The sequence below is a fragment of the Gymnoscopelus microlampas genome, assembly GCF_963454915.1.
Source record: "Gymnoscopelus microlampas genome assembly, chromosome: 5".
Lineage (NCBI taxonomy): Eukaryota > Metazoa > Chordata > Actinopteri > Myctophiformes > Myctophidae > Gymnoscopelus > Gymnoscopelus microlampas.
The window spans coordinates 17,578,857-17,592,756 of NC_139942.1; the positions used below are offsets into that span (position 1 = coordinate 17,578,857).

Here is a 13,900-nt window from a genome sequence, read left to right on the forward strand (position 1 = left end):
GGTGGAGAAAAGAGATAGGAAAGGCGAGAGGCGAGATGGTGTCAGCAGAGAGGTGGTTTAATGCAAAAACAGAGAGTAATGTAGAATTACAGAGCGCTGGGGTTTTCCACGCCGTCGACAAGGCCTAATTGAAATAAAGGCCAACACGATGCTTATTAACCCCTGAAGCCGATTCTACATGTCTCCTAAATCTCAACAGTTTTCTGAAAAACGTTTGTTTCTATGTCAGTGGTGCTCAATCTTTTTCATGTCAAGGACCCCTAAAATGATATGTATTTGGCCGCGGACCCCCATCAAAAATATCTTGTTCCAGGGACCCCTCAGAAGCAAAGATTTGAGTTAAAAATGTTCGCTTTAAAATATATATTCAAAGAGTTGCACACATTTTCACGATTTTTCAAAAATAGCAGATCTACAAGCTTCAAAAATAGCAGATATACAAGCTCATAGCGCGGCACTCGGTGCCGCGCTATGAGCTTGTATATCTGCTATTTTTGAATAGCCCAAAGTGTAAAAGAATGCTTTTTAGCTCAAATCTCAAAATGACACAGTTCCAGGTCTTAATGGGTTAAGGTTCACTTCAAAGACGGTTAGTCAGCACGACGATTAAAGCATGAGGGTTTAAACCTGCGCCAGCCAGGTCATTCATTCAACACAACATGCTACTTAGATCAGTGGTTTTCAACCTTTTTCATGCCAAGGACCCCGAAATTGATTTTAGATTTGGCCGCGGACCCCCAGAAAATGTTTTGTGCCAGGGACCCCCCCCCAGAAGCAAAGATATCAGTTAATTTTCGCTTTAAAATATATAAATATTCAAAGATACGCACACTTTTTCAAGGTTTTTTCAAAAATAGCAGATCTACAAGCTCGTAGCGCGGCACTCGGTGCCGCGCTACGAGCTTGTATATCTGCTATTTTTGAATAGCCAAAGCTAAGTGGTTAAAAATGATTGTGACGCAATGTTAAAGGGATAGTTCACCCCCAAAATAACTTTTTTTCTATTGATTAGTCACCATGGAGACTTTAATTCATGGATATTTTTTTGTTTTTGGGTCAGGGCCCAGTATTTGAATATGGGAGACTGTCATTGGTAGTTGGTTGTAGGTCTAACCAATTGCGTCAAGGGCCATTGTTTTGATCCCGCCCCTTGGGGGGAAAAAAACGTCCTCATAGAAGCACCAGACTCATATCCACGCAGTGATATAGTCTGGCTACGCGAGGCTAAACGTATCCGGTAGGAGACACAAAGGAGACTCTTTGTGTCTCCTACCGGAGCCGCTGCCAATAGAAAACAAGAAATGACCAAAGTCATAATAAAGCCGCATGCGGCAGGCTTTTTTTGCCCCAATCTTTTCATAGACCTGATTACTTGTTTTTTGGATTGCTTGTTTCTCTCGCCAAACCTGGCGTCACAGAATCTGCGACCCCCATTGGCTTAAACGGGGGGAAGTGTGAAGGACAGCCAGGACAGCCAATGACAAATAGGTGTCAAAGGAGGAGAGGCGGGTGCTGCAAAGGACCGTCTCCCCATTGGCGGGAAGTGTGAAGGACAGCCAGGACAGCCAATGACACTTAGGTGTCACTTGGGTGTCGGACTAGGACTAGTGCTGTCTGTAGAGCCGCCAGCTTTCAGCATGCGGCTAAAAACGTTATTTTGGGGTTGAACTATCCCTTTAACTATTTTCGCTGGGGAATCCCCTGGTGCTCGTTAAACAAATGAACGATTCCCTGCTGTGTGTGGTTTCAGGTGATGACGGCGGTGGAGCAGGACTACAGGCTGCCTCCGCCCATGGACTGTCCCATGGTGCTCCACCAGCTGATGCTGGAGTGCTGGGTGAAGGAGAGGAACCTCAGGCCAAAGTTCTGCCGCATCGTCAGCACCCTGGACAAGCTGCTCCGCAACGCCGCCAGCCTCAAGGTGGTCACCAGCAGCTACTCGGGGTGAGCGGGACACGCCCGGACACACACACACACACACACACACACACACGGCAAAGCACGGGCACAAACAGTTTAACAATTTATTTATGTCCACACACAGGGAGAGCATACAGGGACACAAATATTTTAGGTGCAGTAAAGGTTACATTCACAAACTCATGGATATGTCCTCATGATACAACACGCATGTCATTCAGCACTCCAAGTAGTGGCGGCTCCGCCACATGTGGCATGCAGAGACAGCACAATACTTTGCCAGCCTTTCTGCCTGGTCTTTGGGCATCCCAAGTTGTCGAAACCCTCCAACAAACAGTCCGTGGGTATAATGTCCTTGGCTGGATCACCAGAGGAAACAAACTTCTTAGTCTTGCACTGCTGCTTGGTGTTAAAGCGCTCTCTGTAGTTGTTCTCATGGGCCTGGAAGTCCACCCATTGCTATTCCGACAGCGGACTGACATACCACTGGAAGGCCACCGGGTCGGTTGCCTCTCTTCCCGGTAGCTGTTCATGGGAGGGAGGGGCCGTTAGGTAGCGTCGGCTGTTGGTAGAGTCCACCGGTGAGAAGTGTCTTCTTGTATGCAGGCTGCATAGTCCACAGAAATTGCAAATGCATCCACTGCACCGACTACATTGACGATTGTAGTTACAACGGGGCAGTTTAACGTCATGCCCAGGACACAGCAGTGGTGGAAGAAGTTCTCAACTTTTTCTTTTTTTACATGTTATTATATTTTCAACTTGGGCGTTTGGAAGCGTGTTTAGCCCATTAAGACCTGAGACCGATTCTACAAAATGTCTTCTAAATCATTTTTTGGAAAAAAACTTAGGTTACTATGTCAGTTGTTCTCAAACCTTTTCATGTCAAGAACCCATCTCAAAATGTTTTGTTCCAGGGACCCCCCAGAAGCAAAGATCTGAGTTACAAATGTTCGCTTTAAATAATATATAATTCAAAGATTTGCACACAATTTCACGATTTTTCAAAAATAGCCAAAGTGTAAAATAATGCTTTTTTTAGCTCACATCAAAATATGACACAGATGCTTTCCAGGTCTCAATAGGTTAAGCGAGCGCCTTTTCGCGTTTTCAGCGGGGGTAAAAAAACCTCTTGGACGTGGCCCTGGTGAGTGGAGGGACAAAAGAACAGCACACACACACACACTCACTGGCCAATTTCGCTTTAGCTTGGTTTTTTTATGCCGTTTTTATTCCGCCACTGGAAATAATAAGAGCTTTGTGTGTGTGTTATTTGTGCTTACAGGGCACCGTGCCAGCCTCTATTTATCTTGTCCACGGAATTTCACATAGATTCATCTAGATAAATTTGTCCACTTTGTATCGTATAGGAACCGTTTTGTTATAGCTCTGCCAAACCAAAGTGGGACGGGGGGGCTTTTGTTTTCGTCCCCATTCTCGTTTATCTGTATCTGTTTGCCTGTCTGTTAGTAGGAAAGGTTTATTATTGGGGAAAGGAAGAAGTTAAGAACTGATGAACTTATCACACCCGACTGGCCAAACGTGGCCTATCGCAGAAAGGCTAATACATTCCGAACGGATTCACTTAGCACCATAAAACTTTTGAGGAAAGGTTTGTCATCGGCTAATTGTTTCCGAAGGCCAGTGCTTCTCAAACTTTTTCATGTCAAGGACCCCCAAATTGACACTTAGTAGCCCGCGGACCCCCATTTGAAAAGATGTGCCAGGGACCCCCATGAGAGAAGTTTTTTTTTAGTGATGCTCAACCATTTTAATTTCAAGGACCCCCCCAGTTTGACATGCATCAGGCTACGGACCCCCATTTAATGGCATTTCTATCTCTGGAACCTCGGCTCATATTGTAAAATCAGTGTTAATTTAACTCTGAGAGTGTACAAATGGAACCAAATGGACCCGTTAGGGTCCATTTGGTTCCATTTGTACCCTCTCAGAGTTACAGACGCATAAGGGTCCATTTGGTTCCTAACTATCTATATCATTTAGCTGGGGACCCCCTGGAACTCCCTCAAGGACCCCTGGGGGTCCCCGGACCCCACTTTGAGAGCCAAAGGTTTTACATGCGTGTGCAGCACTATGTGGCCGATGTGTACGTGACGTGTCAAGCAGCTGACCTTGGTTCTTAACCCCTTCAATCCGGGAACGCATCTGTGTGTCATTTTAGTTTTGAGCTAACCATCATTTTATACTTTGGCTATTCAAAAATAGCAGATCTACAAGCTTATATAGCGCGGCACCGAGAGCCGCGCTACGAGCTTGTACGTCTGCTATTTTGTCCAAATCATGAAAATGTGTGCAAATCTTTTGAGTATTATATGTTTTAAAGCGAATATTGTTTAACTCAAATCTTTGCTTCTGGATGTCCCTGGAACTAAATATTTTACAAATGTTTGCTTTAAAAAAATAATGTATATTAAAAGATTTGCACAAACTTTCAAGATTTTTCAAAAATAGCAGATATACAAGCTCATAGAGCTTGATATAAAAGCTCATAGAGCGTCAGCTGGACCCAGACACACACACACACACACCTGCCCTCTGCAGTACTCTAATTTGAGTACTCTAATTTCATAGCGCGGCACTCGGTGCCACGCTACGAGCTTGTATATCTGCTATTTTTGAATAGCCAAAGAAATGCATGCGCTTGTATGCCTCAGTGGGCTCTGCTTCCCCTCAGTGTTCCGTTTTCCCCTAGAGGGATTTGTTATATATATATATATATATATATATATATATATATGTATATCTCCCATGCTCTCTTAAATGGATGTCTTCTAATATGCTGAGCAGCTGAGTCATATTTAGCAGAGCCTGAACGCCAATACCGAATCATATTCACACTTGTATTCACATTTATTCACCAAGGAGTGAATGAAGGTTTTCAATCTATTCGTCAGTTATCGGACTGAAATGCTGCCTCTCTACCCGTTTGATTTACCAATCTGTCCCCCGTTGGTTTGACATGGTGGTGATTTGTGGCCACTGTGGCTTAAAAGCTCATCGGATCGCCAGCAAATTCCGTTGCTGTCGGTCATGAAACGTTGTATCTCCATGATTCGTTGCTGTCCGGCAGAAACCAGATAACTCCATTTTGACGTTTTTGCATTTTTTCCCCCATAAATCAGTGCTATTGAACACCCTTTATGTCTGTGTGTTGGTAAAAAAAAATATTGAACCAATGAAAATTATTAAAAAGTGCTTCTGCCAAAACCAGCTATAACTCCATTGGATCGTCAAACTTTCTGCTAAACGAGCTAACTCCATCAAAGGGGGGTGGAGTTAGCTGGTTTTGCTGACTCCAGGCTCCACCCCCTTTTGACCTCCAAGCTCATTGTGAGCTTGGAGGTCCATTCAGCTGCAAAACAAAACCTCCTAACTCCACTTTTTCTTTGGTTTTTGTCATTTCCTGAAAAAAAAAAACATTTTGGAGTTAGCTGGTTTCTCCCGAACAGCAGAGATATGTAGGTTTTTATGCTTTGTCCTAAATGTAATGCCCTACTTTGTCATACAGTGTCACAAAAGTATCAAAATTGCTGATCTACACTATTTTTGCTCTTTTTTCCCCCTTTTTGGGGGTGGGAGGGGGGGGGATGTGTGTCTGTGGGTTATACATATTTAACCAATGATAGGTATTTATTAACAAGAGCTTGCGACTAAATAATAACTACATTGGAGGCATCGGAACACAGGTTGTTTTTTCCATTTCCTGAAAAGCAACACAAAAAGGGGTCTTGTTTCCATTGTGGTCCATTGTACTAAATGCATCAGTAATTCATATAATACAATACAATACAATACAATACAATATATTTATAGAGAAAGGGGGAGGTGGAGGTGGGGGGCAGAGGATTAGTATAGGCGTTTTAACCCATTAAGACCTGAAGCCGATTCTACAAAATGTCTTCTAAATCCCAACAGTATTCTGAAAATCCTATGTTTCTATATCAGTGGTTTTCAAACATTTTCATGTCAAGGACCCCCAAAATTATATTTATTTGGCCGAGGACCCCCATCTCAAAATATTTTGTTCCAGGGACCCCCTGAAGCAAAGATTTGAGTTAAAAATGTTCGCTTTGAAACAATATATATATATTCAAAGATTTGCACACATTTTCATGATTTTTCAAAAATAGCAGATCTACAAGCTCGTAGCGCGGCACTCTGTGCCGCGCTACGAGCTTGTATATCTGCTATTTTTGAATAGCCAAAGTGTAAAATTATGCTTTTTAGCTCAAATCAAAAAGTGACACAGATGCGTTCCAGGTCTTAATGAGTTACGGTCAGCAATTCTTTTATATCAGGTTAGTCAGCCAACATGCGAGGTTTCCGACCGACAGTGACAATTTTGCTTGCAACGAGGACGCCCTCTACCAACGCAAAATGCCTATGCGTGGGCTGGCTGGCGTCGCCAGGCTGGTTGCAATGGCACCACAGTGGTGGTGGCACTTTATGGACAGGCTGGCTCGCTTTGGCAGAGAGGCTCTCTCTCTGCTGAGTGCCTTTTTCCTCAAAGCTATACCGTACCGAATGAGAAGCGCTGCTTTAACCCCTTTAAGGTGTGATTTCTTTGGCTATTCAAAAATAGCAGATCTACAAGCTCATAGCGCGGCACCGAGTGCCGCGCTATGAGCTTGTAGATCTGCTATTTTTGGAGGAAAAAAATTTGCAAATCTTTACAAATGTCTTCTAAATCTAAAACAGCTTTTTGAAAAAAAAACGTATGTCGTTCTATCAGCGGCTCTCAAACTTTTTCATGTCAAGGACCAAGGGCACCGATACTGCGGGTGCCTCGGGGCTAAAGCACCCAGGAGAAATGACGAGCACCCCCTGGGCGAGGGGGGGGGGGCGCGCAGCCGCGCGCTCATACTTGCAGCGCGCAGCCGCACGCTCGTACTCGCAGCGCACTCCCATTTGTTTATGTTTTGCCGGCTCCAGGCTTTGTCTTCACCTAGCAGATAATTAAACCGAGTAGAGCTGACAAATATCGGCGCCCCTGTCAAGGACCACCTAAAATCATATGTTTTTTGGCCATCCCCATCAAAATATGTTGTTCCAGGGACCCCTGCAGAAGCAAAGATTTGGGAAAAAAATGTAAATATATATATATTCAAACATTTGCACACATTTTCACGATTTAAAAAAAAATAGCAGATTTGCAAGCTCATAGAGCGGCACTCGGTGCCGCGCTATGAGCTTGTAGATCTGCTATTTTTGAATAGCCCAAAGAAATCTAAAATGACACAGATGCGTTCCCGGTCTTAAAGGGTTAAAAAAAAAATCTTCTTTAAAGATGAATGCTGGTGAGAGAATAAAGTGTGGCATGGTTTGCTGTGCACTTTCGAGGATAGTTGTACTTTTGAAGTTGACATTTGGGGGGGAGCGGCCATAACTGACCGGGTCAGGCCATAGCTGAATGGTCAGAGAGACCGCCTGGGAAGCCAAAGGTCCCGAGTTCGATTCCAGGCCTCAGCAACGTGTCAAAGCGTCCCCTAAGAAAGACATTTAACCCCTAACAGCTCCCTGAGCACTACAACCAATCGCTGCTCAGTGCTCACTGCTCCTCGGATGGGTAAAATGCACAGGACAAATTTCACATTATGTGCAAATATAGTGACACAAAAATGCCCCTAAACTGTAGATGTTTAGGGTTTTTTCTAGCCTGGTAAACCCTCCCTCCGGAAATCTCATTTTCATTTGATTTCAGAAGTGAGTCTGGCCTGATCCGCCTTTCTGCAATATTGGCTCTGTACGCCAAACTGACGAGCCTATCAGCGTCGTCGCACATCGTTCTGTGATTGACAGCGACAGTTGGCCAATCAGGTGGCGAGTACGAGTGAGCCCGAATGGGACCGAGTGCAGCCGACAAAAATGGAACGATCCACCATTGTTTCTGTGGCCAGTTACTTTCGTTTTTAAAACGCTCTCAAACTTCGTTTTTGAGGCACGGAATTTACTTTTGAGATATCGTTTGGATAGAATTTAGTTGTTTAACTTCATATATGTGGTCAATTAATCATGACAGAGCCTATTTAAAAATACAAATTTAGAGAACCGGGAGGGGCGGGCAGTGCCACGCATTTATCCGAATAAGGCAACCTATTTTGGGCAAGTCCCGTTGCGTCACATAGTCTGGAGGTGGTAAAATGAACTGCTGATTGGCTGAAGGGGAAAAACGATCATTGGCTGAAGGGGTTGTCAGTCAACGGTATTACTCCCGCCCAACTCCAGCCCACAGCCAATATTGCAGCATGGTCGATCAGGCCAGACTCACTTCTGAAATCAAATGGAAATGAGATTTCCGGAGGGAGGGTTTACCAGGCTAGGTTTTTTCACCTCAGAAAGGCAATGCTGCATTTTAACCACATAAGCCTCACTCCCCTGCAAAGCCAGTGTACCAATAATGCCTGAATAACGCCTTACGCCTATAATGAAATGCTCAAAAATAGTTTCAGCGATAACTTTCAGGGTTCAGCGAGAACAGAGCAGAGACACAAGTGGACCCCTTTAACCCCTAAAGAGCTGCAGTGCAACCCGAGGTCCTCTGACGGGGGCCTCTGGGGCCGATCCACAACAAAAGGTTGACTGGATTGACTTGGCGAGCTCCATCCTGCCAAGTCCCTATAGCAGCTTTATTCTCAAAGCAAAGCACTCCTCAAATTGCAACGGCTCTTACATGGAAGCCTTTTTACAATATTGTTTTCCTTTGTGTGCGTCGTGTAAGGTGTTTCTCGTAAAGCACTTTGTAAGGTCTTTTGAAAAGTGCTATATAAAAATACAATTGTTGTTGTTCTATTGCTATTATATTATAGCTAGCTACGACAGACAGACAGATACACAGATAGATAGATAACTGTTTTTTTGTTTTTTTTTATACAAAATCCAGCTAAAGGTCAGTCAAAGTTGAGGACTGTGTGAAACTTTGGGGGAAAGTTTCGAGACCCCCTCGAAAATGAGACGCTACATCTCAAGGAACTATCCATTAACCCATTGAGACCTGAAGCCGATTCTACATGTCTCCTAAATCTCAACAGTATTCTGAAAAACGTATGTTTCTATATCAGTGGTGCTCAATCTTTTTCATGTCAAGGACCCCCAAAATGATATGTATTTGGCCGCGGACCCCCATCAAAATATCTTGTTCCAGGGACCCCCCAGAAGCAAAGATTTGAGTTAAAAATGTTTGCTTTAAAAATATATATATTCAAAGATTTGCACACATTTTCACGATTTTTCAAAAATAGCAGATATACAAGCTCGTAGCGCTTGTATATCTGCTATTTTTGAACAGCCCAAAGTGTAAAATAATGCTTTTTAGCTCAAATCTAAAAATGACACAGTTCCAGGTCTTAATGGGTTAAATAATTCTGACATAGTTAGTTAGTTAGTTACTGTAGTTAGTTCGTACTAGTAGGGTCATGGAAGAGAATTTTGGAGCAGTGTCTGCTGAGTGTTCTGGGAGTGTTTGGAGAAAGAGGAAGATGTCGCCCAGCGAACAAACAAACACGGACTGTATGTTTGGATTAAAAGGAGGGCAGAACAACAGGCCACTCGTGTGTTGTTGTTTTTTTTGGTGTTGTTGTTTGTCGATGCATTCGGGTTGGGCCGTTGTCGTATTGTCACACACGCGTAAAGCTCTCTCTCTCAGAGGCTTTGCTTTGTAGGTTAATGCGTGTTGATGTTTGCCAGTGCAGCGGTCGGTCCTCCTCCGCATTTTTTTTCTTTTCTTCCCCGAGTGGCAAACTTCCTTTTTTTCTGGGCAGAAGGAAGGAAGAACTCGCGTGTCAGCTCGGTGTCCCTAGGAACAGCACGGTCCGCGAAGAGAGGAAAAAAGAGCCTTCCGTGTGCATGGAACAACTTCAATGATTTCCAAATGTTGCTATAGCCCTATTATTGTGCTTCTGCTGTTTATTTTGTAACCGGTGCATTTCTTACTGCGTTCCTTTTTTTTTCCGCTGGCATCCTCTAGCCTGGGTATCATTAGCACAGGGTTAGCTACTAGATCTCGAGCTCTCCACAGTAATGTATAATGCATCAAGTTTAACCCATTAAGACCTGGAACGCATCTGTGTCATTTTTAGATTTGAACCACTTTAACCATCATTTTATACTTTCGCTATACAAAAATAGCAGATACACAAGCTCATAGCGCGGCACCGAGTGATGAAAATCATGAAAATCATTGCAAATCTTTGAATAATGTATTTTTTTCAAGCAAACATTTGTAACTCCAATCTTTGCTTCTGGGGGGTCCCTGGAATTCAATATTTTGAGATGGGGGTCCGCGGGCCAAATGCATAATAATCTTGGGGGTCCTTGACGTGACAAAGTTTGAGAGCCGCTGATATTATAGGAACATGTAAGTGTTTCAGAAAACTGTTAGAAGGCATTTTGTAGAATCGGCCTCAGGTCTTAACGGGTTAACAAACTCAAGTTTGTGTGTGTGCGCGCGCGCGTGCGTGTCTGCTCGTCTGCTTGCGCCAACTCTGCGATACTCTTCCACTCCGAAGTAGAATTCATACATGCAAGCACGCGGGCACTCTGCCAACTCTGCTCTTGGCGCAGGGGTCTCACTATAGCACCGGCGTGCCCCCCCCCCCCAAGGGCCAGTCCTCCTGTGTGCCAGGAAGCAGGGTAGCAGCCCAGTGAAGCTAATTGTGTGTGGAAACGTAAATGGCTGACCTCGGTTTTTTAAAAATCCCCCCGTGGTGTGGGGGGTGGCTGGATCCACCGGGACGGGGTGGGGGGGACGGGGGGGGTTGATAGGGACTACAGGCAGCCGCCACACAGCTGCTGAGGTGGAAAAGCAGGGGGTGATGGAGTGTGAGTAATAAGGGAGATTGAGAAGAGGCTAAAAGAGAGGAATGTGTTTAACCCGTTCAGAGCGGGGAACGCATACCCGTGTCATTTTAGAATCACTATTTTTAACTTGGGGCTATTCAAAAAATAGCAGATCTACAAGCTCGTAGCGCGGCACCGGGTGCCGCGCTACGAGCTTGTAGATCTGCTATTTTTGAAAAAACGTGAACATTCGTGCGAATCTTTGAATTCATGTCATTTTTTGAAACAGCATTTTTAACTCAAATCTTTGCTTCTGCGGCGTCCATGGAACCACATATTTTGATGGGGATTGGCGGCCAAAAACATATCATTTTGGGTGGTCCTTGACATGAAAAGGTTTGAGAACCACTGATATAGTTTTCCAGAAAAATTCAGACATTTGTTGAGAGACAATTGAGAGTTACAAATGTTCGCTTTAAAAAATACATCAAAGATTTGCACACATTTTCACGATAAAAGAATTATAAAATAATTTTGAACAGCCGAAGAAATCTTAAAATGACACAGATGCGTTCCCGGTCTTAATGGGTTAATTAGGTTGCTAATGAGCTTTTTAACGCACCGGGGGAGGGGGGGGGGGGGGGGAGCGTCCCCAGCGCCGCGCCGGACGTCGCGCCGGGAGAGAGATGATGGCTGATCGTCGTGTTGTTGTCGTCGTGTATGTGTGTGTGTTGGCGTGCTATACTTGTGTGCGCGCACACACACACACTTGTGTGCGTGTGTTATTATTCTACGTTGTCGGGGCGTTATGCGGACGACACGCTGATGATTAATTCATGGGCTCATCTCTATGTGACAGCCCGGGATGGAGAGAGAGACGGAGGGAGGGAGAGAGAGAGAGAGAGAGAAGGAGAGATAGAGAGAGAGAATTGCGTAGTCAGAGCGTGGTTTTTAGTGTGCATTTCCTGTGTTTGCGTGCGCTGCTGGGCCCTGTGTGTTTTTTTTTTAGGTATATAGCGAGAATGTGTACGCATCACTGCGGCACCTCACTTAACCACTGACTGCTCAATGATGCTGGAGCCAGATAATGGAGGGAGGAGAGAGAGAGAGAGAAAGAGAGAGAGAGAGAGAGAGAGAGAGAGGGAGGGGAAATGAGAAGACATGCACCACTATCTCCTGAACATCTTCCACCGGGACGAGCATCAGCGAGAAGGACACTGGGCCCGCAGAACAAAGGACACTCAGACAAATGTACCTTCGGAAAGATCACCGAGATGTGTGTGTGTGCGCGCTCGTGTGTGCGCGCTCGTGTGTGTGTGTGCGTGTGTGTGTGTGTGTGTGTGTGTGCGCGTGCCACACAGTACATTTCACACACTTTTATTAAACAAAGCATTATGATGAATTGATTTGGATCTGGGGTTGGATATGGATTGGTAAATAGCCGTCTGGTGTCTAATGTTGCTGGAGTACTCCATCATCGGTATCAGTAACAACATATTGTCTCTGTCGGGTGGAAACCTCATATTATGTCCAAAAAACTGTTACTTTTCAGGATTCAAATTCAAAAGCAGCAGATCGACAAGTTCAAAAATGCGTTTAACCCATTAAGACCTGGAACTGTGTCATTTTTAGATTTGAGCTAAAAAGCATTATTTTACACTTTGGGCTATTCAAAAATAGCAGATCTACAAGCTCGTAGCGCGGCACCGAGTGCCGCGCTACGAGCTTGTAGATCTGCTATTTTGAAAAATCGTGAAAATGTGTGCAAATCTTTGAATATATATATTTTTAAAGCAAACATTTTGAACTGAAATATTTGCTTCTGGGGGGGTCCCTGGAACAAAATATTTTGATGGGGTCCCGCGGCCAAATACATATAATTTTGGGGGTCCTCGACATGAAAAAGATTGAGCACCACTGATATAGAAACATACGTTTTTTTTCAGAATACTGTGAGATTTAGGAGACATGTAGAATCGGCTTCAGGTCTCAATGGGTTAAATAATGGATATAAGAGGTGTCTGGCCCGACAGCAACGATATCCTCTTTGTCTCTTTTTTTGCCGTACAGCAGCCCAGACAATGTGTGTAATCTGAAACCCCCAGCCTTTTACACAAAGAAGCAATGAGATACGGCCCCCTTGTCTCTTTTTGTTTGAAGTGTCTGTGAGAACCTGTGAATGACCCCTGCGTGTCTTTGTGTTGGCAGGGACCTGCTGCGGGTCGGAGGCACGCTGCCCGGCCATCACAGGAAGAGCCCCGAGGACACCACTCAGGAGATTGTTCGACAGCAGATGAGCCAGACGCTCCCCATCAGGGTCTGAGAGAGAGAGCGAGAGAGAGAGAGAGAGAGAGAGAGAGAGAGAGAGAGAGGAGAAAGAAAACAAACCGACCCCCAGAAGAACAAAACTAAAAACAAAAACCCATTTCAAGAACTTGGAAGCCGACGGAACATAATATACATACAGTAACGGAGCGTTAGAAAAAAAACGACCTAATAAAACTCTTAACGTGGAGAGAATCTGATGGCGGGGTGGTGGGGGGAAAAAAAAGGAATCCCCCCCCCTCCCCCCCCCCGACAGAGATGAAAAGAGGACCCCTTTCGGATCGTTTCGCCGGGGGGCCGTGCACATGGAGATTATAACCTTTTTGTTTTTTGAAAAGAAACGTTCCTGTTGCAGTACTATGTTGACACGTGTGAAATTTGTGAAGAAAAAAAAACAAAGTGTCCGTTTTTTTTTTGACATGAAGCCAAACTTCCATGGTCGTCCGTCCGTTGTCCCTCCCTCCCTCCCTCCTCCCCTCCCCCCCTCCCTCAGGTTGTGTTTGCATGTCTTGCATGTGTCCTCTGCAGGTTGGGAAGCGCTTCCTCAGTGCTATCATAGTCTACCGTATCTCTACCCCCTTTTTGCCACCCTTTTTCCTTCCTAACTTTTTACTTCCTAACCTCGCGTCACCAGGCTTTTCCACGCGGCGGAGTAGAGAGCCTGGTTTTTCGTTCCAAACGGACTATAGTGCGATGATCCGTCTAGGCCACGCCTACTCTGCAATTCTAGAAAGTGGTTTCCGGGTTATGTATCCGGGTTGGTGGCGCTTTTGTTGTTTTGTTCCCCCGCCACATGAATGCAGAGTCTAGTCTAGGCAAGTCGCGCTACGAGTTGGAATAAAACATGGATATACCGAAC

General features: G+C 44.8%; 1 protein-coding gene across 1 annotated transcript in view; it reads left to right on the plus strand.

Moving 5' to 3' along the window:
* Positions 1 to 13,423, plus strand: part of LOC311045955 (ephrin type-B receptor 3-like) — a gene marked incomplete at its 5' end in the record, with an annotated part of 83,070 nt that extends 69,647 nt beyond the window's left edge. The window contains 2 exon segments of the mRNA XM_084058027.1: positions 1,751 to 1,944; positions 12,925 to 13,423. Coding sequence (XP_083914153.1) covers positions 1,751 to 1,944; positions 12,925 to 13,039 — 309 coding nt within the window. The 3' untranslated portion in view covers positions 13,040 to 13,423.
* Positions 13,424 to 13,900: the final 477 nt, after the last annotated feature.